General features: G+C 37.1%; 1 protein-coding gene across 5 annotated transcripts in view; it reads right to left on the reverse strand.

The window, feature by feature from the left end:
- Window positions 1–315: 315 nt before the first annotated feature.
- LOC124169304 (E3 ubiquitin-protein ligase UBR4) overlaps window positions 316–22,112 on the reverse strand; it is a 163,073-nt gene continuing 141,276 nt past the window's right edge. For 4 of the 5 annotated variants that reach the window (XM_046547875.1, XM_046547874.1, XM_046547876.1 and 1 more), the window contains 10 exons: window positions 17,072–17,246; window positions 15,376–15,665; window positions 13,737–13,865; window positions 12,034–12,273; window positions 8,097–8,383; window positions 7,024–7,185; window positions 3,833–3,991; window positions 2,871–3,201; window positions 2,142–2,301; window positions 316–1,088 (listed from right to left, as the gene is read on the reverse strand). In XM_046547875.1, coding sequence (XP_046403831.1) covers window positions 1,024–1,088; window positions 2,142–2,301; window positions 2,871–3,201; window positions 3,833–3,991; window positions 7,024–7,185; window positions 8,097–8,383; window positions 12,034–12,273; window positions 13,737–13,865; window positions 15,376–15,665; window positions 17,072–17,246 — 1,998 coding nt within the window. In that variant the 3' untranslated portion in view covers window positions 316–1,023. The remainder of the gene's footprint in view (window positions 1,089–2,141; window positions 2,302–2,870; window positions 3,202–3,832; window positions 3,992–7,023; window positions 7,186–8,096; window positions 8,384–12,033; window positions 12,274–13,736; window positions 13,866–15,375; window positions 15,666–17,071; window positions 17,247–22,112) is intronic. The other variant, XM_046547873.1, reaches the window with a different exon arrangement.

Here is a 22,112-nt window from a genome sequence, read left to right on the forward strand (position 1 = left end):
ATAATCAAAGCGCTTAACTAACATGAGCTCATTTAAATTTCACAACACTATTAAGACTTAAAGAAATTCCCAAAAGTGGTTTTGTGATTGTGCAGTATTTGTGAGGCCTTAATAGGAAAAAAGTTGTTTTACAAATAAAAAAAAGAAGCCAGACGAAAAGGAGTTTTTGTCATTACGTACTAATGCATAATTCTAATGACGTGTACATTAATCACTTTTTGAATGGCAACATCTATAATTGCAAATAATTACGGAAAGTGGGGAAAAGCTTCTTGTTCCTTATAATTAATTGTGGAATAACGAGAACACCCAAAAAAGATTTGAATCCATTTTATTGCTAATAAATGAAGGAGCATTTATCTCCAGTGCACACCAACTTTCAATTTTTATGATTTACGAAAAAAAATGCCTAGACAATCGTTTATTATTATGGGAGAAACTAATGCAGAGCATAAGTGATTTTTCAAATCGAACATAGTAAACATAGAGAACAGGGTTTAATAGCAATGGGGAGTGCATTTTGCCAGGAAAAATTGATATTTTGCTAGTTTGTTACTTGTTACAATTGAGCATATGGAAGTGCTTCCCTTTTCTGTTACCAGTTTGGTACACATGACTAATGTTAAAAGCTTTGTTATGCAAATAAATTCCAAGTTTTTCCAAAACCTGTCTCGTTTGTTATTTCCAATCCTTCTCCTGGCATGTCAAACAAACAAAGATACAGAATACTGCTACACAAAAGACATAATTTGTGATAGTACGGCAGGCTGTTCAACAAGCAACCCAGTGATTACAGACACTCCTTAAAATACTGGCTCTATGAATCAAATCAAGAAGAAACAGCGAACACATTTCATTTAAATGTGAGAATTACATAACAAACAAAACCAAAAATATACATCATCATTAAGAACATTTTTTCATCAAATGTACCCATTTAAAACCACAAAAGGCTGATGATATTAAAAAACAAACATTGATTGCATACATTTAAAAACAAGCATTAATCAACACACATTAATTTTATGTCAGACCTTGGAAAAGGTCCAATAAATAAGTATCTGGATTAGATATATCACCAAGCAGACCTGAAAAAAAAAGAAAATTTTAATTACAGTATTACGCCTACTTTTCAAAAATTGTACTACACAATAAAATATACACACTTAGGCCTTCTAGAGGTTATTTGATTTTCGGGTACATTGATGGCTATGAACATTTTGCATCAATCTATTCTTTAATCTGAATGAAACATTAATAATTCACAAGACTAATTAAAATGGGCGATCTTTTACAAGCTATTCATACAAAAAATGTGTGTATATTCAAGCCAAAATACAGAAGAGTATTATTTGTTAAAACAATAGCTACTTTTAAAAAGGCATATACCCAGGTAAGAGCATTTGGAGAATTGCAATGGATTGTTTCAGAGGTTTTGTTAAGTTTGTATTTCACCCCGATAGGACTGGTGCTTATCACACTCCATCAATAATTGCCAAACACCTACATTAAAATATAAATTTACTTATTACAATTAGATATTTACTCAAGAGGCAACTTTCAGGTATCAAATCCACATCTGCTGTTGCTGCAGTAAGCAACTATAATCTACAGCCACCTATCAGATCCTAATGACACAGGATGAATGGGTGCATGCTATGGGAACCTTACCAAAAAAAGATAGGTAAGTGAGAATTACTTCGCACCTTTATTTTCTACTGGTTCCATTTCAGTCATCAAATTCAGCTCTGTTGTTTTATTTATGTACTGAAGACCCTTGCTTTACGACATTAATCTGTTCCAGGGGGCTGATCACAAAATGAATTCCATCGCTTGTCAAGTCTATATTATTTCTGGACGGTGAAACAGCTTGATGAGCCGGAGCACAAAAAAATTCTGATGTGTCATAAAAATTTTTTCATTGAGCAACGAGGCATAGAATTTCATAAGTGTTGATGTTGCGCAAGTGGAAACAATTAAGGTGCAATTGGAATTTTAAAAAGTGCACAAGATCGGCTCCAATCGTATGCCAAATCCATCGCAAGTCAAACCCAATGCAAAGCTGGGGTTTACCATATCTTGTAAAAGTCACCATCATATGAACCAATAGATGCAATAGTCACGTTGATACATTCACTTACCAACAACATCACAAAATTCAGAAAATGATGTACACGGCAGAAGCTCCTCCCTATACACAGCAAGAAGCGATTCAGAAGCTTTGAGAAGGGCCTCATCATTGTGGCGAATGTAATCTGCAAGGACTGAAGGCCACTGATCATCTCCACTAGCAGCTACTTTCTGCAAAAAGGAATGCATATCAGAGCATTAATAAAGAAAGAAATGTTGCACAAACAGGAATGGTGAGAAACCTCACAGTAACAATCTGCACATTATTCATCATTCGAAGGCACTCGATTCTTCGCGATAGTACAATATGATAATCCCTCCAGCTGCTAATCCAAGAATAAACACAGGTTGGGGAATGGTTCATTCTTGTTGAATTCCATGATTCCAGTGGATTTTTTATTTGCCCTTTAATTGGGGGTTTTGGGGGTATTTGGGTCAGACAATCAACAGCCTAGTTCACGGAAGGGCAGAGAGAAACTCGGTAACTAAATTAGGCTTTAAGTCCGGATTCATTATTCCATTTAAATCCATATATCCATTATTATCAAATAGATTGAGGGCCACACTTGAAGGAGCCTTAACTCAGCACTTGTCCAGGGATTAGGATACCCCTGAAAAATCTCTGCCACTACTAAGATTTGAACACAGGCCAACAGGGAGAGAAGTGAACACACTTGCTTAAACAACATCCTTAATTTTTAGCTGGAGATTCCCTGAGCTGAAAAATAAAGATTTCTTACCTTGAAGAAGTGGTTATAGATGCCATCCACAAGTCCAAAGAGGATCAAATACGGTTTGTAGATGGCATAATCTTTCGGAGTGGCATCCGCCAATCTTCCGGTTGCTCCGCTGCCCACATCAGTGTGTCGTGCATGGGCACACACCAAGAGGCGTCTCAAGTGCGACAGTCTCGTTCCCTGGCTCCACCTCTGCCCCGAATGAAGCAGTGGGGATAAGGCAGCATAGTACAGGGGCCCATCAGCCTCAAAGGATGAGTCCAACCAGCGATCAGGGACAGTGTTGTCCAAGTACGTGGTAAGAGCCTTCTCTTCTCTCGGACCAGAGCGTGTTCTGCAAGTAGAAAGAAATTTCTAAGATGAAATTTATAACCTTAACCCTATCAGGCCCAGCACCTAATAAATTGGAGTGACATTTTCATCTTACAAGAGGATTTCAATGAAATCGCCTATGAAAATTAAGCAATTAAAGATAATAATAATGCTTTGTTAAGAATTGGAACAGAGAAATGGGACCAAGAGCCAATTCTATGGGCTCGGAATCATGAACAACAAAAAATGGAACTGACAAATTATTATATTAAATTCAAAATAAAAACACAACAAGAATTTCAACAGTTTTCTGAATGATGTAATATTTATCAAACTGGCAAATACTTGATGATTTTACGGCTGATACCAATTTCATTCCAAGTAAGACATGAGTTAGGACTATATCCATGCATGCTCCATGATTGCAAGGCCATTCAAAGGTATCAGCATGAGAATGAGAGGCACATATATCTATAATAAATGTGGTACATTATGAAGAAATATCATTTGACTTATCCTTCAAATATGACTTTTTCAGGGGATAAATTATTCATTATCCATTGAACTCCATGACTTAACAGACACGCAAAAATTCCTTCAATTTTCAGATATTCCGGATGACTGGTGACTGTGATGGCACCATAAGTACTTACGTGTTTATGACATAGAGGGCCATATGAATAAGGTACGGGACAAGGTGCATGTTCGATTGAGGGCCGCCACCACCAGTGTCTTCATGGAAAGCACGCTCTTGAGAAAATCGCAGGAGCAACAGTTTCAGATCGTGCACTGTTGAGCTATAGCTGATATCCCTGTAAGTAAAAAAAATTGAAAACATTACAGTCAAGTACATCTTTGAAAACAGGAAATGAATGACTTTTAATAAATAACATACATATTTACTAGAAAAGTGCATAGTATGGGGGAATTAGAGTACCTTCCCGCCACACCCGATCTACTTCTTTACTCCATATTCCTACACCCAGGCTATCTGTAATTAAGCGCTCACTTTTCCATAGGCTCCCCCTTTTAATAAATACTCCACCCAGTGATATTGATCCGTTTGGTCTGACACTTAAAAATTTTACTCATCGGGCATTAACATATTTATCGCATAAATGACTATATAGCCGGATAAATGTTTGTTTTTCTTTTTTATTGTATTTAAATTTGTAACAAATAATTATTCTTTAATTATTTGATATTTGTTGTTATAAGTGCACTTTAAATTGGCAGTATTGCTGTATGTGTATCTCTTTATTGAAATAAAAATAAAATTGAGAAGGATATGAAATATGAAAGAATTACATACACCCATGTCTCGTATAGCGCAAGGGATGCGTTCCTCGGGGTCTTTGCGCTATACGAATTTGCGTTATACGAGAGCGTTTTATCATTGGGAAGATAGGGATGCGTTCCTGGTAGGATAGGTCTTGGGTATTGAATTTCCTCTAAAACATCTATATTCCCATAAAAAGCCTTAGAAAACATTATTTATATAAATTTTTATAGTTTAAAACATCTTTAAAGATAGTATGCACGCATTCAAAGACTTTTATTCACGTTAAAAAAAATTCTTACGTGCTTTTGAAATTCCCTCCTGTCGTGCGGGTGGGCTAACATCTGCTATCTCAGGGGATCGTAATGCGTTGCCGGCACTTGACGATTTTTCAAACTAGTCTAAAAACAACTATTGTGTCACCCAGGCCCTTTTGTCGCTCATCAAAATGACAGGAAAATGCTACTTCGAATGCCATTTCATAGCTAGCGGAGTTTATGAATGATAAATCATTTTAATTTGAAGTCCTCCGAGCCATTAGCAGCTACGTGAAACAGTCTTTAAATGCCTTGAAACCTGACCCAGGTTTTCCTTCCCTGAAAATGAATGAACGAGATTGCATTCTTTTCCAAAACAATATCGTCTCGTCAACACTAAAAACTGGTTGAGGGGGAAAGGAGCCACTTTCAATCACAGCTTGGAGTTCATCAGAAAATGTTGCGGTGACTGCGCTATCAACACTTGCATATTCACCTGATATCGCCGCACTGAAAATACCTGCTTGCCGTTTAAATGCTGGAACCAACCGGAGCTTTCACTAAATGTCTCTGAGCGATTACCACTCCCGTCTTTTTGTACTGATTCTCTATTAACTTTCCGTATGTGTAGACCGCTTGGTTGAAGTTGGTGCGGCTGAGGTCACTGATGTTTTAACTTCGTCTTTATTCTGAATAAGGCATCGTACGTTTAAACTTCCGTGCAATATCGCTTTGACGCTCTCCATTTTCAAAGCAATTGACCTCTTTCAATTCCTCTTCTAGGTTTATAGTTTTTATTGATAAATTCTTGATTTTTCTACATGCATTCCTATTTTTTGCCATATTCTCTTGGTTTTTACTCTGTATGGATCTATCTAAATCACCTTCCACTGCTGAACTGTATTCCTGAGACGCAGAAGGCCTAAGACTGCGGGGAGGGAACGAAGCCATTGTGTTTGAGACTCTATAGCGGACCCTTTTATGTGTTGATGCTATTCATGCGCAACTCGGCCACCGCTCCATTTCTCCCCCGTGAATACCGATGGCCTTGAAGGCTTCAGCGTAGACGCTCTACCTGGAAGTCAATCGCCCGATAACCTATGACGGCAAAAATACGTCTCAAACCGTATTGCTGAAAAAAAATCATTTCCACTAGCCTCACGCTTAATTAACGATCTAAATTATTTATTATCATTCTGTTAAGGAGACGAGATAAATTACTTCGGTAAGCCGGCTATCTGGACCCAATGACGAGTAATACTTTTGGCCATTGCACAGCAATAGATTTCGATTAATATATAAACAAAAAAGAAGCTTTGAGGCAAGCAATAACATTAATATGCGTAAAATGATAGAAGTTTCGTTTGTACTTCGCGCAAGTTCACGTTTTATACGAGAGCGTTTAAGAGTTTTGATTAGGCTACACTGCGTTGCAATGTTTCCCCGAGGAACGTATTTGCGCTATATCGAAATTGCGCTAATCGAAATTGCACTATACGAGACATGGGTGTACATTTGAATCATCCAAACATGATTAATACTATTGTAGCAAGCTACTTCAAAATTAAAAATATAGTTAATGACAGCATTTGAATAGATACCTAATATCATTAAGCTATTTTTATAAGAGGTATTTACAAATTTTTACTAAGTTCAGTCCAAGGCAAATTTCCCTTGAAAAATGTTTAAAAAAAAAAAAAAACAAAATTCTAAGAGAAAGAACGTCTTTAAATACTATGAGATGCATAGTAGGGTTCAAAAAGTATGCTTATGTGCATCATATGATTCAAGAGCCTCCTGTAAGATACACCCACTACAAATATTGCTTTTTTTAGATAAAGGCGATTAAAAAATTTATATTTATTAAGCTTAGCGCTTAGGGTTACACTACTTTCAACTAATGGTGATGTCTCTACTTCAACTCCCAAGTTGAATTCAGCAATAATATACTTAACAATTGTATCACCATTCTCAAAAAATTGGCAAAATTTTTTACAAATCAGATATAAAATTAAGTAGCTTGTTCCATTTGTTGCACTGATGACAAATAAGTTATTCAGGAATAAAATTAGAGTGATGAAGGTAATTATTGCGACATAAAGGAATTTTAAAATTGCAACTAAACCTTCACTTGAACTTCTAAGGTTTTTGCCCAAATTGACTCAAACTCAACTTGAAAAATTCGGATTTGCATAGCTCTAGAATTAAAATTAGGAAATTATAAATGAAATTGAAAAAGAAAGAGAAATGACTGAACATCATGCTAAGATGGTGCAGTCTCAAGTTTGTTTTCAATGTATGTACCCACCTGTGCCCAGTGCATTCCTGCAGATAAGTGTTGTGCCTGGCGAGGCATGAGGCAAACGCAGATTCAGGCACCTGTGGACCCCACAGAGGCAAAAGACCGTTGCACTTGGTGTTGGCATTCTGCAATGCAGCCGATTCCCACTCATCCCGAGCACGTGCAAGTCTGCCAAGGGATAAAAAGGTATAGCATCAATATATAAGGAACATCAGAACCACACAACTACAATACAGGCAGTCCCTAACTTTCGCACACAATGCGTTCCTGAAAACATTTACGGAAGTTGAACCATTGAGTTCCATACCAATTAGGGGTTACGTTCCAAAACAGCGAAATATACATACTGTACCTTATTTTCTGCACAGATTTTATTTTAATTAACTAATGTTTAATGATAAATTAATAAAATTCCTCACATTAAATAATGTCTTTCAAAAATACGCAGAAAATGTAAATAAAAGTAAAAAAAACAAGAATTCCGTTGCGTGTACCAATTAATACTTCCTCTCGGTGTTGACATTCCACTTACAATGTCCATTATAAATAAAAAGATTCATCAAGAAGTATAACAAAATGCAATTGTTGAACCCTCACTCTGGATACATTAAAATTTTTACTACTCGTTTTCCTCGACGGGTGACATCGATCGTCACATATCGCAGGGTATTTCTTACACTCCTACTTTCTCCGACCACAAGGTGACATGCTCAGCATGAGTAACCTCTATCATAATTGACGAGAAAAAAAATTTGGTGAACAATCCAATTGGAAAGCATAAAACTCAATTTCCATGAAAACGTTGACAACCAGTGAAAAATTGCTATGGAACATAATAAAAGATTTTCCTTTTACCCAATCATTTCAGTTCTTATTTAAATTGGGAATTTGAAGGAATTTTTGATAAGGTATTACTTAAGCAGAATCAAATGGGAAGAGAACTAAAATATCAAATGACATTCAGCAAAATGTGACTTGATTATTTAAATATTTTTAAACTATTCTCAAATTTTTCATTGAATTAAGGTGTTTATAACTCTGGATTCAATTAATAAGAAGTTAAACATAACTAAACATACCTGACAGCAGCCATGTGGCAGTCAACATGCACCACGTTGAAGTGAGTCACTGTGCTGTAGCCAAACGTTCTCCTTGACTTTGAACTCACTCCTCCAGAGGCGGATCCTGCTGAGCCACTACCAACAGTCTCAAACTCTTCGACAGGGCAGCGCTTGGTAAAAGTGTACACACCCAAGACCTTAGTTGGCTGAAACTTGTAACCCTCACGGCATATTACGCAAACGGGCCCCGTTTCCTCTCCCAAATCTTCCATCTGCTGTGCCAATAAGCCACTGGCAGCTGTGACCTAATCATTAAAAAAAAGCATGTTTTAAAACCAGGTACACACTCATGCATCAAGATGGAGTTCCCTGAATTTTGCAGACTTCAAAGACTATTTTAGCAATGTCCTAGACTGTTTCATTATATGTATTTCATAGAGTACTGATCTTTACTGACCGCGATGTTCAATTGATTAAGGTATATGTCCAACATAAGGCTAGCAAAAAATCATCATTAAATTTTTACAGCAAATATGAATTTTCCACACTATTTTTAATTTTCCCCAACATTCAATGAGTTTCCATTCACAATGAAATTCCATGACCTCCCCTGATTTTCCAGGTACATATTTGGGAAGAGTGATCACCCAGAAAATTTATTTAAAAGGTAATAGTAGTGGCAATTTCCATTCATTATGTTATATATTTTCCACACAGTAAATCTTAAAAAGTTTTGCTGAGATAAATTTCAATGTTTATAGCCATGAATAAATTATTTTTGAGAAATAAGCGAGGACTAATCAGCATTGCTTGCTTGGAGCCCAGCCATTGAAAATAAGACTATTGGTCGTAGTGGTGGACACAGAAACAGAACTGTGCATGGGCTAACAGGAATACGCTTCCAAAGCAAGGCGCATAAAAGGTCGAGACCTGTCTTCCCAGACCTATGCAGGAGAGAGTACAAGAATGGAAAGAGAGAAGCACCACTGTAATATGAGACCACAAATACCTACGGGGTAAGGATAGGTGGAAGGATGGAATTCCACTCTGTCATTTGGGTGATGAGGGCTACCACAAGCAAAACCAAATTCACTCTTCCGAGAGAAATGGTAGACTACCATATGAGAAGAATGATCCAGAGTCTTTCTTAACCTTCAGTCTGGCGCAATGAAGCTGGCACAGCGTGAGTTTTTTTTCATTTCTCCTTGACACTAGGCAGCATAGACCCTTAATACTTATAGTAGCTTTTTGTTTAGCACAACAGAGCAAAATAAAAGCATTAACCTTTTCGAGCCGAGCTCCTTCGCGGGAAGTTGCTTCTGGCTCTACGAAGGGTTTGAGATTTTCTCTTTCGCCCCGTACGGAGTTTTTTTTCGGCTCGGGACTGACCAGGTAGTCGCTTCCTCCCCTTAATGACCTTTCCTAGTGGGGATAATCCTCAACCCTTTTCCCCGAGAGCGGCCCATCCCGGCGTACTTTTGCGGTCAGTTAATTGTTACCAGTGCAATTTTAATTTTTTTTAATTGTTACTGTTGCATTAAATGTCAGTTCATCAATGTATTCCTTTCATTTTGCAATGCCTGTAGAACTTTTAAACGAAGTTTTACGGTTATTTTTATGGTTTTCAGCAAAACGGCATTACATCATGGACCAACAAATACTTTAAAGGGAATGAAATCTTTCAATGTTCCTTTCAATATCTATTATTTTAAAGCAAATTTGCTTGCATAAATATAAATTCATATTACGCACGAAATAAGAAAAAATACAAAACAGAATAAATTTCCCATCCTTCTTTTGCATCCGGGCTTTGGACCGGCGAAGTTTCAGACACATCGCTATCCGAGCCACCATCCTCGTCTTCACTGTCTGTTTGCGTGAGTATTTCCAGGATCGATTGATCCGTTACTAGCCGGGACATTTTCCCAGTGCAAGTTAAGTCCAGGAAATTTGCCTAACGCTCCTCTCGGCCAAGCAACCCCGAACAGGTCGAGAACGTAAGCAAAACTAACGAAAGCGAAACGAAAGGCACTTCAAGAAAAAAATGTAATTCCACCGAAACATCATTTGAAAAAAAAAATCCTTGCAGGAGGAGAAAGGGGAATGCATACATAACATTTACGGTTAAATTTGAATACACGCCAAGAAAATTTTCAAAAGAAAATTAGCTTTTCCGAGAAGGGTGAGGTTATCATATTCCACGTACATATTTCCGTAGGAGAATACTTACACCAATATACTCTTGGGTCTTCCAGTTGGAGGATGATAAATTTTTCCTAGAAAACATTAATGCGCTAATGTGTCCCGAAATAAGCCCGTGAGGGGCACAAAGCAGACCACCCGGATCCTGACCAGAGAAGCAAGATATGAGAGTAATTACCTGGGTGGTGCAGTTCTCTTTCATTCATGGTATGGGCTGCATCGCACAACAGGGTTCCACAGAAACCATCACAATAGGTAGCGGAATGCGTACAGATAGTTAACGGCTAAATTTGAATACACGCCAAGAAAATTTTGAAAAGAAAATGACCTATTCCGAGAAGAGTGAGGCTATCACCTTCCACGTACATATTTCAGTAGGAGAATACTTACACCAATATACTCTTGGGTCTTCCAGTTGGAGGATAATAAGTTTTTTCAAGAAAACATTAATGCGCTAATGTGTCCCGAACTAACTCTGTGAGGTGCAACCTGACCAGAGATCCAAGATATGAGAGTAACTACCTGGGTAGAGCAGTTGTCTTTCCTGCAATGGTATGGAATGCTTCTCACAACATGTGTCTACGTAAAACACTCCTTATCATACATTATCGTACATTAAATTTACGAATTTTTAGGATATGCATTAATCAGTATTTATAGCGAAATTCGTTTATAATACCTTTGTATTCAAAGGTTGGTAAGAGGTTATTAAAAATAGTCGCTGTAATTTTGGCTCACGACAAAGAACTGAGAGAATCATATTTTATTACATTACGAGGGCTTTTTTTCATAGAAGTTAAATCGAATATTCTATTGAATTTCACCGCAAATGTACATCTAGAATGTAGCTAACAAAATAACGTATTTTTTTTATGTAAATCATTACAATATCGCTCCTACAAACTTGCTAGTGAGTTATAAAAATAACAATTAAACATTTAACCTTAGCGTCTCCAAAAATTGTTCTAGGTGATGATCAACTCCGTTAATATGAACGCTAGAATTCCGTTTAAAATTTGGAACCAATCAGCAGAACATACAGAATGTAATTCTTCGCATTGATTTTCAATAAATGCAACATGAACGTTTTTAGTTATTTTAACTTATAAACAAATAAGTGACCATGAGCACCTTCCTTGAGTGGGTCACTAAGTGCCGGGATGGGCCGAGATAATCCCCACGCGGACAATAGGAAAGGGTCGGACCTCTCACGCCGAGAGACCCTAATGGCGGTTGGGACCCACTTGGCATTCTTGACCGCGAAATCGTGAAAACACGGCCTTTGGACTTTTGCTTCGAAAACGTCAAGCCGTGATAATCCGGCCTTCCTTCTTTAGCATCAGAAAATTCAGGCCGTGAAATAACGCCCTGCGTAGGGAAGAGGTTAATAGATGAATAAGATTGCAAAATAAAAAAACACTGATCTAATACAATTCACATTCTAAACTACATTACAAATAATAATTCTTATAGCCTAAAGAGCACAATCGCACCTTGCTCGATTAGTCAGGGGCCGTATGACAGCATGTTCAAGGGTCTACGCAAAGCATGAAAGACATCATTAAGTGTTTGACTACACTAATGATGGTGCTTTAAATCTTAAAGGTGTACCACTGAGCCATGCTTAGAGTAAATAATGTTTTTTCACATCTGTGTCCGTCAGGTACATTGTGCCTGAACTCAGCAATTCCAATATTGTGCCTGACAAAAGGTTAAGAAGTAACAATGAATAGTGACCACACGTTCAACACACCTGGCCTTTATCGTTTGTACGCATTCCCAAGGCTCCCAGCTGTCGCTCTCGGACGGCCATGGCAAGACGCTTCTTCTCAGCACGAGTATTCTCTCGCACTTCGTCCACACGCCGTGCCACCTCTCCCCCGTGGCCTTTGATTGCCTCCAGAAGGTTCTCGGCCAGGGAGCCCACGTGCTCATCCGAAGACACTTGCTCCAACCTATGTATCACAGGGATCACGTCAGCCGACACAGCAAGCTGCAATCAGAAGATACGCATATGATAAAAATTTACAACAATGGCTACGTAAACAGATAATAATCTTAATAAACAAGGAGTCCTTTACAGGAAATACACAATCGGCAACCTAACTTTATCCACTGGCTAAGCTTTTTTTTTAATCCTTCTTTGTAGCTTGTCTAAATATTGTTACCGAGCTTACCGTATATGTCTGAATATAGTCCCCCTTTTTTCCAAAAATGCCCGTGGTAAAAGTAAAGAGGGGGACAACATTCAAATGCATTTTATTTACTTTTCACAAAACCGAAGCCTCAAAATTAGGGGGGGGGGACTATTTGGAGAAATACGGTATATTTCCTAATTACTTTTAATAAGTTAGAAGTCTTTTAAAAACCCTAAGAAGTAGGCAGGACAACTTAATATCATGAGACATGATTACCTGATGAAGACAATGATCGAAGGACATGTATACAGGAAGAAAGTCATAGGGGCAATAGTCCCAAATGAGCTACATAGGTCAAGTTATTAGGGATGTTAAAGAAAAGAAATATCAATTTGGAAAGGTTAGCCAATTGGAGAGTGAAGTGAAGAGCTACATCAAACCATTCTTCAAAATGTTGACTTAAGATGATGATGGAACTTGAAAAAATGATTTATACATTGACGGATTTTTTGAAAGAGGAAAATATTATTTATTCATGAACAGCAAGAGTGAAAAAAATTAGGAATGATGACTGCCAAATTGAAAACTAATTGAATGAAAGACTAATCTATTTATTAGCTCTGCGATGATAGAAGTGTGCCAAATGTACTGGAGTATAGGATGGTGTTCAAGTATCCACGCATTTGTCAGGGTACTCCGACAAAATCAGCCTGACAAAACAATGAGTAGGCTCTGGCACATTCCCAATCGATCATCTTGTATTCACTATGGTAATGAATTGATGAACATTCATGAGCTCAACTCAAAGAAGTATTGAAGTATCTGCTTTAAATAAGGCATTTTTCCACTACTATAGAAGCTCAAATACCCAGAGGTATACATGCTCAAGTACTTGCCAACATACTCAAATCATCTGTACACAAGTCCATTTGGCACACTCTTAGAGAAAATACAAGTTTGGCTAGTTGAACAGTGGCTTATCCATTGGCTTAAGACTTAATTATTTAAATAAATCAATGAATATTGAATGTGCATCATAGTTTTCATTGAAAGAAAATCATTAACAAGTTTCAACTAATAATCAAAATTTAAAGATCCATAACTAAAAAATATAAGATTATAAATCAAATTTTACAAGAGACGAATGGTTAATCAAAATTACCAAAGCACTAATTGTCATAGCACAAAAATATCCCAATATTAGAGCTAGAAGAAGCAGGCAATATTCAATAAAATATCGTTATCAAAGAGTTTTACAATGGGAGTTACAACTAGAATAGCATCAACTATGCCATTGAATGGTAAGATCAACACAAACCTGAGTTGGCTCATGATCCATAGCAAGGCCAGTGAGGAAGCGTAATATATACTTGAGAGCTGGTCTGGAAATAAACTCTTTCCATTCCTCGCTATCTGTGCGAGCCATTGATGTGTTAGCTGCATGTGCCTGGATAAGAAAAAATATTCATCAATAAGTATTAACACAAACTAATATGCACTTCAGAATATAAAAGAGAAATGCCATTTTTAATAAATATACAGAGAAAATTAAATTTAACTTCTAAAATTAACTGAATGGAATTAAAATAAAGATGGGTTGGTCAAGTCCTTGGTTCCACAGGATCTTGAGCTTTGAAGAATAAACAGAACAGAGGCCATAAATAAGTACAGAAATAATTTGAGAAAAAGCTGATTTGAAAACTTTGCAGTTGCTGAAAATAAAGACTTTGTAATGTTTGCTCACTTAACCTATACCAGCACTTAATGTGCCATTATCAAGAGTATATAATACGATACACAGCAAGTACTGAAACTGGTTGGGTGAATAAACACTGTGCAGAATATTATGAAGTCATTATCATTTCCATCATAATTGCCCCATCAGCCTTTCAAAAAACAGTGCAATGTAACATATAGTTTGTTAGACAAGTACAACGTGCAGATACTGTAAATTAGGCAATAGATTTATTTTATATACCTGTATCATATAATGAAAATTGTGACTGAAATACAAATGATTGAACTGATTGATTTTTATGTACCTAAAGTGATCTGTAGGTACAAAAGACTGCTTTTGAGGAAAAGGTACAACATGAATTACAGTGAAAACACTCCTCTTACCAAGATGTGCAATAGATACCATATGTGTTCTAGAAAATTAGACATATTTGGTTCCAGGACTGAATGCATAAAGAGGGTGAGGACACGTTGTACAAGAAGATACAGTAGATTCCGTTTAAAGGGTCCACAGGTTACTTGGAGCAGCCGCTTGATTGGGGCAGATCTTGAAGAACAGAACCCAATAGAGGAATATCCCAGAGCATTCTCTGCTTAATTGGGACAGCATGCCGCTTTATTGGGCCATGAGTCGGCGACATAGACTCTATACTCGTGATGAAATTAAAATTTTTTGTTTTCAGAATACTATTTTTTTTATTTTCCTCCTTTGATTTACTCTTATTTTTCACAAATGCTCCTATTCTTGCCCTATTTTGAAAGCTCTTATTTTTATAGTATCCGCAATAGGATAGGACTTTTATTTAATAGGATTTAGTAAAAGACATTCATTCAGCATCGCCCGAGGCTGTGTAAAATTTTTAGCTAAATTGTTATAATTCTTTAAAATTATAATAAATTAACTAAACTCCCTGATTTATTAATAAGATTAGTAGTTTAATAAACTTACGTAGCATTATAAATATTCTTTAGTCTTCTTGCTACCATTTCAAAGTTTTTTATGCCCATATACAGGACAGTTCACCTAATTGGGGCAGCCGCGTAATTGGGGCAAAGTGCACATGTCCCGATGTGTCCAAATTAACCAGAATCTACTGTACTTGGTATATTCTTCACTACTATAATGGTAGTAATATGCCACGCATTAATGATAATGATTTTTAAAATTATTATCTAAAATAAAGAAATATTTAAGAAGTATTTGATTTTAACGCACTAACCTGGATGTAATCGAGAGCCAAGGCCACTACACCCAGAGAGACCAGATAATCTTTGAGCGTGTTGCCGATAGCATTTCGCTCAATGCCTGAAGCAAGAGTGCAGAACAATTCAAGCTTCTGCTCATCTTCGGGTGGTCTCTCCCTGTCAAGACGTTCAAAATTCAAGCAAGGAGCAAAGTGGTTTGCAAGCAGCGCCATCTTTTCAGGACTTCCATACGTCAGGGCAGCGACTACTCTTGCAAGGCGAGGAAGGAGGACCTGCAGATGGTGGTGCGTACTCCCGGGACCTGCTTTGGAGATAAAATTAAATTCTCTCCTAAGAAAACAATTAAACACCCCAAATAACAATATTACAGCAACACACTTGACCAAACTAGGCATCAATTGGAGGAAGATTTGTAAGCTCTTTGATTTGTTAAGGAGCCTTAGAGCACAGAATAATAGATGACAACATCATACAATTTTTTAATGCAAATATGCTTTATATAAACCATACAACAAGAGGGCAGATGCTGAATAGGAAACAAATATGGGAATGGAGGTTGAGAAATAAAACTGCTGGGCAATCTTCCATGAAAGCCCATAATCATCGGATTATCTCTAACAAAAACTAGAGGATAAGAGTAGGCGGAAATTTATAATTTATTTATTGTAGGGTTATTACTTGATTCCTTCATTTCAATTCCTTGACTTTGGTCTGGCAAAAATCTTCATGACCCCTGACTTTTTCAACTCTCTTTTCAACCATCAAACAATATTTTCTAGGATCAAGAGAGAATAAAATTCTTTAAAATATACATTTTAATGAATTTTTAAACTTATTCACTCACAGTGAACACACAGAAAAACCGTAACTCTTTCAATTGACTATCAATCAAATTGTAGCAAAATTTGAATTAACCTATAAAACTGTTTTCATAACGAAAATAAAGTAAAACTCGTTTATAATAATCATACATGTAACGAAATCCCGCTTACGAGGAGGTGAGTTCCCAGTCCCATTCACTCTCCTATGATCACCAATGTTAATTTCCCTGCAAGTAAAGAGTTTGGATGAAATGTAATCCCTGCTATTACAAACTTTTTTTGGTCCCTAGGGGAATTATTTCCTCTTTCATAAAGAAATTATGGCCGTCTTCGCTTCTTAAACATTCCTTAACTTATCATCAGTTGTTCTCACATGTGGACATCACCACATTGTTCTACCGCTGAACTTAAAATCCTTCCCTTTAATGCCATTTGATGGTAAGGGTGGGATGATGGTTAAATCTTACAGATCTCATGTTTAAATAAAGACGATACACAGAATATTACCCGGCAATTATACCCCGTGATGCGTAGGGCAAAATCCTTCATAATGGATATAACAAAATCCCATTTATAACAAAATAGAATGATGGTCCCCTGAAATTCGTTATAAGCGAGTTTTCCGCATAAAAAATGATAGTTTAATTAAATTTGCAAATTTAATTAAAATTAATATAGGAAGTTGTAAACACTGTATTTCAAAACAAAAATTTACGATTTATATCAATAATGAAGATTCAAGCCCTCAACCATGTAACAACATGGTGGTTCTTTAGACTCGTGCTCTATGGCATAAATTTTCCGCGATTCACCTGATTCGTTAAAAATCCCCCGACTTTTTCCTCACTGCTCTGAGCTGTAAAAACTATAAATTTTATGAATCTTTTACCTCCGGTGGTGGCCGTACCACCCCCAGCAGCCACTGTTGACGAGAGACGTTGAGCCGTACCAGCAGCACAAGAAAGTAAGGCTGGGATGTGCTCTGGCCCACCAAAAGTCCGTGAGAACCTCAAGAAAGAATCCAAGGGTTGTGATGCAGCCTTGGAGAGGACAGTGTCCATTATCTAGAAGGAAATAGGCAAAGATTAGAAGGGACAAAAAATTTATGGCAATTCACTCACACAGTAATTACCCAAAGGTTGGTATAGATTGGTTTGAATAGGTGAGGGCAAAGCTCAGTCCACACTAAGCCACAGGTGTTAGATAATCTTTCATTCACTGCAGGGGACTAGTTTCTTCCCTAAGACCACCTCTTATTTTACTTTTTATTATTTTAAGAGTGTCCACAGGTTTCACCCCAAATTCGAACTTTGGACCTTTTGATCAAAGGCCAAGTACTCTGCCCACTTGGCTACCAATCTCCTTCCCCCGATATAAGGTAAGTAAAACCCTAAAATTTCTTTGATAAAAACAACCAATTTTTGGGATATATCCCTCAGTCTTGGTGCATATTAAACAATGGAACAGTTTGGATTCCAAAAGGGGAGAAGCACCAATGATGCTATTGCATGCTATCTGAAAAAAATCATGACCTCATGGGACAGGAATGAATTCTCGGTGGGTATATTCAATGACCTTTCTCGTGCATTTGACACAGTAGATCACAAAATCCTTCTCATTAAATGTGAGCACTATGGGATCAGGGGAATCGTTCATAAATGGTTGCAATCATATCTAGAGGATAGGCAACAGATGGTAGAGGTTGAGGGTACAGGTATCAACAACATTGTTATAAACTACTTATCACCCATAGAAATAATAAATATAGGGGTACCACAGGGCAGCATTTTGGGGCCCCTCTTATTCTTACTATACATCAATGATTTGCCGAGGTTTATTAAAAACAATGATATAGTATTATATGCTGATGATACATCTCTAGCAATGAGCCACAGGGATCCTAAGCTGCTGCAAACGAAGCTGGAGAGTTCACTACTACTCCTAGAAAAGTGGTTCAACCTCAATAAACTTTCTGTAAATGTTAGGAAAACGAATTACATTCAATTTTAAAAAAAGAGGGAAGTGCCTCAGTTAGAGGTATTCTTAAATGGTCAGCCCATAGAGAGGGTAAATAGCACCAAGTTTCTAGGTCTAGCTATTGATGATTCCCTAAATTGGGAGACCCATACCAATGCCCTATGCTCAACCCTGGCTAAAAGTGGATATGTTCTGAGAAATCTGGTAGATATTGTTGATTTAAATGTTCTAAAAATGGTATATTATGGTTATTTTGAATCCCATTTGTCCTATGGAATTATTTTCTGGGGATCGTCGCCTGGATTTCGTAGAGTTTTCGCAATACAAAGAAAAAGTATAAGGTATATAGCAAAGATACCCCCGTGGAAATCTTGCAAACCCTATTTCAGGGAATTAAAACTCCTAACGTTACCATCTATGTATATATACCACTTGTGTATGCATGTCAAAGATAATATAAAAGATCTCACTACCAATGCTCAAGTGAACGGACACTCCACTCGCCATAGTGGAGATGTACATATGTACTGCCACTCCACGGCAATGTACAATAAGAGCCCTTTTCACATGGCTAACAAGGTTTATAATGCTCTGCCGCCAACCTTAAAAAAAGGTTCTACAAGGGCAATTTTCAAATCTAATCTTAAACTCTTTCTAGTCAACAAAGGCTATTATAGCACAACTCAGTTTCTAGAGGAATCTGCCTACCACAGAAGTGTCTGATTCTGATTTTGATTGTGTATGCATTTATTTTTGTGTATGACATGTCCTATATTTTACAATGTAAATAATAATAATAATAATAATAATTTATTTTGTCTAGAGACCTTACAGCAAAAGATATAAGACACGTCATAAAAGGAAAAAAATGCATATATATACAGTAAAACCTCTTTACATCGTAATGGAGGGGACCAATATTTGGGCATTTTGATGTATGGAGGTTCACTATAGAGAGGTTTTAGTGATAGGCACCATTTTATCAAATAAACCATAATATTAATATATTTAAACATACATGAATGCATTAGTGAACATATATTTACAATTTAATGATTACACAAAGGTAAAAGTAACTTGTTCAAGAGGACTTTTTAGGAAAGAAATTAGTTATTGGGTTTGCTTAAACCTTTTTTAAAACTCTTTCGATATAATGTTTTCAATTCTATTGAATACAATCATATTATGATCGCATTCCTCCATGCTTAATAAAAGCCATTCAATTACGTTCAATGAATCCTCAACCTCTTTTTTGGTGGGAACTGTAACTTATACCTCATTACCAACATCTTCCTCTAAATCCATCTCTTCCTGTATCCTGCAATATATATACATCTCCTTCACCACTATCTTCCAACTCATGTGGAGAACATATGAATAATTAATTATGAACATTTACAAAGTCTTCAAATGTTGAATTTGTGTCAACTATTTTGTTGATTTTATTGTACTCTGTAGGTTCATTCTCAAATATCTCACTTTCCACCTGTTTGCTATCATCCGTAATCCCAGCCTTGATAAATCATTTCTCAAAAATTGAGGATATTAATTCCTTCCACGAAAGGCACAGCCTGTGCATGGTCTGAAGGATGTTTCATGAGCACTTTTAATGTAGTTTTCACTATTCACTCTCCATAAAAATAATTCACTAGCTGCTTTCGATAATGCCTTTTGACCAAAGAAATAATTCCCTGGTCTAAGGGTTGTAATTTACGAGTAGTGTTTGGAGGGAAGTACACAACTTTTATATTTCTTAACATAATTCCTTCATCCTCTTATTTCACTGCCTGCGTTTTTTATTTCTGCAGCCTAGATATACAGTTTCTTCTATTTTTGCTCGGTTGTTTAAAATAGATGTCAGGGTGAATGATGGTATTCCAAAGGTCACTGCTACATCTTTCTTCTGCCTGCCCTCGTTGATGGCTGGGAAAATTCCTCGGAATGTGGTAATGTCTAGCAGCCGCCTTGTTTTATTCGTCGATTCCATCGTCAGCTTATAATTAATTAAGTAATTTTCGTATGTTTTCATATTTTATGGCAAATAATTGAAAATACTCCTTATAATATATTTTAGAAAATTGATTTATCATTCTTATAACATATGACTTGTTAAAGATTATAAAAAATAAATAAACACGTGACTATTGCAAAAAATAAACAAGAAACTGAGCGTAATTTGGAAATTTCGATGAATTCCCTTTCTCTAAAATACAATGCTCGTAGAGTTCCGTAGAAAAACTCTGTCAAGGGCACAAAGAAACGCTCGGTCTGCAAAACGACGTGATTTCCTTGTGAGAATGCTGGGCGAACTACTTCAGAATGCCGCGGCGACGGTAAAAAATTTCATTGCTCTACCGCGTATCAGCTAATTAGCTGTCTCCTTCACCTAACATTGTCGCGCATGGAGTGATTTTCGTTCAGTATTGCTAGAAATTGACGTCCCGGACTCCCGATGGAAGTCAGATTTCGCGGCATAAATACGCACGCGAGACATATGACTGTCGCTCAGCGTAATAAATTGCAAACTACGATCGTTCACGAAAAAATTACCAAGGCGGCAGTGAGAAAGTGCTACACCCGGAAATATGGGAATAAAATAATTGCAAAACTGTATTTGATTTATTTCGAGTCGCAGTAAATTCATAAAATATTTTCATTTTAGTATTTAGTATTAGAAGTAGCAATGCGGTTGAGTAATTCTGTCTCCATGAATGGGAGTGAAGTTAGCTGAAATATTTCCGCCGGCAAGGGATTATAGCCCTGTCGATTTCTGAAACAACAATGCCTGTTCGCTGTCCGTTTGAAGTCTGTTGATAGCCTGTTGGAGATTAGTGAACAGAGTATAAACAGCCAACGAACAATCTCGGGTCACTCACAAGTAGGAACAACTTACGAACAGCCTACCAACAGTTTGTACTCTGTTTGCAGCTTGTTCCTTAACAGGCAGGCAACAAGCATTTCGGGAACAATAGTGAACAAGCATTTCGGGAACAATAGTGAACAAGCTTTTAACAGGCAGGGGCCGGTTGGTAGTATGTTTCACCGAACAGGGAATGAACAGACAACAGTGAACAAACACTAAACACCCTATCGATTTACGTAAAAATGATGCCTGTTCGCTGTCAGTTTGGAACCTTTTGGAGATTTTGAGAACAGATTATGAACAACGTACGAACAATTGTTTTAAGTTTCGGAATTTGGACAACAATTTGGATTAATCCAAATTTAATTGAGTACAAGGAAGTTTGATTGAATCCAAAGAAAATATCATCTACTTAAACAGTAATTATATACGGTTGAATTCATTATCACGATTACCATCAACCACGGATGACGGTTATTGAAGTGAGCACGCAAATTATATTAGCTATCTGCTCGGCTTACGCACGTTAAATACTTTACTTCGCCAATTACAGGCAGGGGCCGTATGTTTCAGCCAAAGAGTATGTACTCTGTGGTTTCAGCGGACTGGGAACGAACAGACAACAGTGAACGAACAGACAACAGTGAACGGACAGTCAACAGGCAAGGGCCGGTTCATAGTCCGTTTCACGGTACAGGGTACGAACAGAAAACAGTGAACAGCTAGTGAACAGGTTCTCAACAAGGACGGAAAGATAGCGTGGTGCTGCTACCTACCTATAGAAGATAGCAAACGCAAACAATGACGCCAATAACCGATACCGTTATCCGGACAGTTTACGAGCACATGGTCGACTGTGTTGTGGTGAAGTTGTTGGTTGCGGAGAAAACAGTTATTTATTTGATTATTATTTAACCTGTGCTAAATGCCCGCAGTGACGAATTAAGTAATTCGTGCATCCATTCAGTGATAGTGAAAGTCGTGAAGTGATATTTGTTCTTGAGTGTGTTTATTTAATAATTTATTGTGTCTCTTAAGTTTTTGAGCAAGTACTGAGATTTGTATTGTATTTGTATTATGCGTATGTGCG

Source organism: Ischnura elegans, chromosome 12 (genome assembly GCF_921293095.1).
Source record: "Ischnura elegans chromosome 12, ioIscEleg1.1, whole genome shotgun sequence".
NCBI classification, from domain to species: domain Eukaryota; kingdom Metazoa; phylum Arthropoda; class Insecta; order Odonata; family Coenagrionidae; genus Ischnura; species Ischnura elegans.